This window comes from Gymnodraco acuticeps, unplaced genomic scaffold, assembly GCF_902827175.1.
Source record: "Gymnodraco acuticeps unplaced genomic scaffold, fGymAcu1.1, whole genome shotgun sequence".
NCBI classification, from domain to species: Eukaryota; Metazoa; Chordata; class Actinopteri; order Perciformes; family Bathydraconidae; genus Gymnodraco; species Gymnodraco acuticeps.
Window position 1 is genome coordinate 142,617 of NW_022990600.1, and position 4,668 is coordinate 147,284.

Here is a 4,668-nt window from a genome sequence, read left to right on the forward strand (position 1 = left end):
GTTTGGTTCACTCTCACTGCTCTCATCATTAGCAGCTTTTTCAGACACATTCGGCAGCTGTTTCTAATTTAAAGGGGAAAGGAAACACCAATTACAGCTATAATATTCCGGTAGTTTATTCATTTTACAATGGATATTGATCGTAATATTTATTGTATATGATATTACTCGCCAAAAGAAAATTAATTATCCGCCGGCCGGGTGGGGAATTCCGGGACCAGGCCGCCGCCATTAGGGGAGTCCCAAATGGGGACGTCACTGGGTGGGTCTTCGCTCCGGGTATCCATACCGGAAGTCAACACAACGTAGCAGATATGGCAGCGATGGAGGAATTTTGCAATGAGATCGACGTTTTGAACGATGAATTTGACTATTCGTCGGGAGATGAGATTGATGTGGAAGCATCTACAGTTACCAGGCATCCCATGGCCTATGCTTATGAACCGATTCGGTCGAATACTAGAGTGGCATACGATCCGGAATCCGCCGAAAGTACCGATGGTTCTGAACTCGCCTAGTGGGATACCACCAGTTCCAGTACCGACTCGGTCTCAGAGGAAGAAGATGTTGCTCAAAACCCGGGACGAATGGACAACACAGATTGGTGTACATGTAACAATGGTGTGGTGATGCCATCGGAAAATGAATGTAGATGTTGCAGGGGAATTGGTATCGACCACATGCTCAATTCAGACGGGAATAATCTCCAGTGTATCATGGAACACCGACTGTTCCCTATGGTTTCCATCGAGAATGATATGTTGGTGATCGCAATGGTATCGCTACGAGACGTGCGTGCAGCAACCCTCGAACGACCAATAAATAGCGAGTAAGTGTAGGCCCTATTTAAAAATATATAATTGTTTTAAATTAAATGATTTGTATTTATATGTGTATCCTATTTATTTCAGCCTCTACAGACTAACAGCTTATCAGCAATTCACCATCTGGACTAGAGGTTTCCTTGGAAAAGGGAACAGAGTGCCGATACCTGCCTGTGTTGTGAATCGGATACGAAGTCACTACCCATCAGTAATCTACAAAGGATTTGAATATTCTGAAGGGATATGATGTGACCAATGATTCCATGCATGGAAGGCAAATCTTTGACAGTGAAATCGTGATATTTAGGCTAGCGAAGAAAATTCTACTTTGATAATGGAACCATTCATACAATGTTTGATATATCAGAACAGTATTTACAACTTATATTATCAAGCATATACATGTATCTCACTAGATTCTACAAATGTTTTTCAGTGCTCGATGTTCATAAAGTAATAAAGACCATTTTCCTGAACCAAACTATGTTTTTACCCTTCAAATAATAATATACAAATACTACCAGCATATATTACTTCAGCCATAGACGTCCTTTATTTATTTGCCACAGAGCCCCACAGGTTGACTAAGCTTCATACACCACAGACACATTGAGCCCCACAGGCTGACTTCATATATACGACAGACACATAGAGACCGACATTACTTGTTCACAAATCGACTTAGGTGGTGTGCCACAGCATCCTCCTTCGATGGTTTTACCAGGCCTTTATGCGCACCAAGCGTCCTTTTCTCCTTCTCTGCATCTGTATGACGGTGTTCTGCAAGTTCGGACCTCATGGACGATGCTGATAAACACCTCTCGACTACCCCTACCATGATGTCTCTTCGGAAGTTGTAGCTTTTTGGTGTCTTCATCGCCTTCACCACATATCCTCCAGCAGGCGTTGAGTACTGCAGTTTGAACTGCAGTGCCCCCTTCTTGGTCTGTGCCTGCTCACGGTCGATGTTGTGGTTGTGATCCAATGCGGCGAGGCGAAGGCGTGCCTGAAAGCTCTCCTCCGTGAACTTCTTGCGCTTTGGAACGTACTTTGTATACAAAGAATGGATGCTCTCCAGCTCGCCAGTATGGATCCCTTCTGTAGTTGGTGGATAATTCAAATACTGATATTAATTATGCATGTGTTTGTATTTTCTTTTTATTAAATATTTTCAATTTCATATTTTACTGTTTGTTCAGGGCTACATCCGTTGAATATATTCTCTTTAGATAAATATACTGCTTTGTGGTGAATTTATAAGGCCAGAATATATAAATGAAGAAGGGCAATTAAGACAATACCTTATCTAGTTTTTTCAACAGTCTCTTGTCCATGACCACTTTCTGTAGAGTGCCAAAGGCCTCGGATGAACGCTCCAACCAACGTCGGGAACTCCCATCCTCTTCAGAATAAGGCTCGTGTTCACACTTCAGCATCACTCGTGAACATTGATGATATGATGGAGGATGGATGTCCATTTCTCCTTCAGCAGTAACGCGTCACCATCACATGTACACACACAGTACCAAAGATGGTTGGATACCATGCGCACCCACTCCTTCAGCTCGGTATTCCTGCTCTGCAGCATCCGCTTCTTCACACCTTTCACAATGTGCCACAAGTCAAACTCATGCTTGATGGTCTTGTCACGTAGCATCTTCTGCACTGCAGGGTGGAAGTCTGTGACTAGTATGGAAATTGTCACATTGTGATCCTGAAAAGATATTTACCATAAATTTAATTTAATAAAGCCAACATCTTCAATTTCTATCACACGGGTTTTTCTATCACACGGGTTTGATATCAAGCATGGTGTACGTTCCAAACGTAACACAATGACCAGGGCTGTCACATCGCCCATCGCCTGACACAGTGACAACCTGATCGCCAGTTGCTGCCATCACTGCCTCATTATGCAAGTTCCAGACACTGGTAACTTCCGGCAGCACATACACTCTCTGGATGTTACAGCAGTGTCTTGTCGAGAGTGATTCCAGGCCCAGACACTGGCATATCTCAGAAAATGGGCCATAAGCATTTCCAGTCAGGAAAATCACGGCTGGCACTAACAGGTTGCAGGACATTGTGCCATTTAAGAGGGGTTGAGAAGTCCACACAAACTCATGGCCATCTATGCAGTCAGTTTTCACTGTCAGTCCAAAGCCTTTGGCTGAACAGTACGGCCTGCTGATCACACATTTTCCGCATACACAAAACAGCTTCATCGGTTGTGCATGGGATACCAGATATTTTTTGTCTGACACTGGATCTTCTCCGCCATCCACTGAATGTTCTCCATCATCCTCGCTGTCATTCTGTATAATGTCATCTTCAGTAGGGCTGTAGTCCGACGAAGAAGACTCAGTCCCTGGAATGCTCTCCCCAGAGCTGGAAGCATCTTCTTCAGGCATTGACACATCAGGTGTTGGACTCGGTGGTGCTTTGGCCATTGCATCTGCAGGTGCCAGTGTGGCGGATCCACCAGCAATGTCCCTGCTGACGCAATATGGATGATCATGACTGAGCAACTGACTGTTGTTGATGTCATCGGTCCCAGTCTGCACACTCACCAAAGTCACAGTTTTACACGGGCATGGTTCCAGTGGTTCCGTCTGTGTGGCCACAGTCACTGACTGCCCACGTTTAGTTGTGTGTGCCTCCAGTACCTGGGAATCATCACTTGCATCATCAGCACCTATGCAGGATGTATCTTCTGTCTGACAGGACAACAACCCTGCAGCAGTATGGACAGCTCGTTTGACCTGAAACAAAACAATATAAATATGTTACAGGTTAAGGTGAACTAGAAATATTCAAAATCATAACTATGATAAGTTGGCCGGAAAAATTCTCCCAATTCTCCATTGTACGTCATAATAATAGCTACCATTTAGTTTGGACGTGATTGCGTTAATTAATAAGGTCACACTGTGTCAGTAAATACATGTGTGAGCTAGTAATCTGGTAGTGCTGCAATATTTACCTCTCTCTCGGCAGCTGAAGCAACTCGTTTGGTGGCTCGAACTTCACGTTTGTTGACACTGTCATTGTCTTGCTCGGCCGACGTGCTGGGACGGTCGGTGTTCCCGACTGCATACGTTGAGAAATCGAATATTGTGGGAACAGATCCTGGCTTCAAATCCGATGTTTTGTATTGAACCAGGCATCCAGACTCATCAAACCTCATTTTGTGGACATAATCGTCATTTTTAAAGTGTTCGCTGCACACACGTGCGTAGTGATTCAGCGGCGGATCGGACCGTTTCATGGAAATAACCCATGCTTTGAGCAGCTTCTCATCCGTTAGTGGCAGCCTATGGAAATGTACTTCTTCCTTCTTCGTATAAAATCCATTTGTGCAGCCTGGGGCAATACAATAAACTCCTGACGACGACCGTTTTCTTTTAATGTAAACTACTGGTGCATTGCCCGCCATGTTGTTTGTTATTGAGCTTTGGCCCAGGAAGCCGTACCCACTCAGTGACGTCACTGGGAAAGTCCCGGAGCAATGGAAGCGCCCAAGGTCATTAGGCACGTATTTCAAAAAATAAATTTGCGTATCTCGATCGTTTACATTGGAAATAGACTAGATAAATACATTTCCTAATGGGAATATTGTCGCATGGAAAGCAGTTTGAAAAGTGTTTCCATTTCCCTTTAAAAAGAAGCTGCAAGAAGCCTCAAACAGCAGACATTGAAGGCTTCTCAATTATCTAATTTCCCCCCCTCGACTCCTATCCTCGTGTCTTAGTCCCGCCCACAGGAGATGCGAGCAGAGGAGCCGTGGAAGAACCATCAGTGGCACTTTCTCATTTCATCAAATCCCCCTCCTCGACTCCTTGAC

The 4,668-nt window shown here is 44.3% G+C and overlaps 1 protein-coding gene across 1 annotated transcript; it reads right to left on the reverse strand.

The window, feature by feature from the left end:
- Nucleotides 1-1,485: 1,485 nt before the first annotated feature.
- LOC117554485 lies at nucleotides 1,486-4,361 on the reverse strand. The gene is made up of 4 exons (XM_034228939.1): nucleotides 3,808-4,361; nucleotides 2,618-3,586; nucleotides 2,368-2,538; nucleotides 1,486-1,872 (listed from the first exon to the last, which is right to left on the reverse strand). Exons 1-4 carry the CDS (start codon nucleotides 4,258-4,260, stop codon nucleotides 1,486-1,488), a joined length of 1,980 nt encoding a protein of 659 aa, XP_034084830.1. The 5' UTR covers nucleotides 4,261-4,361.
- Between the last annotated feature and the right edge of the window lie 307 nt (nucleotides 4,362-4,668).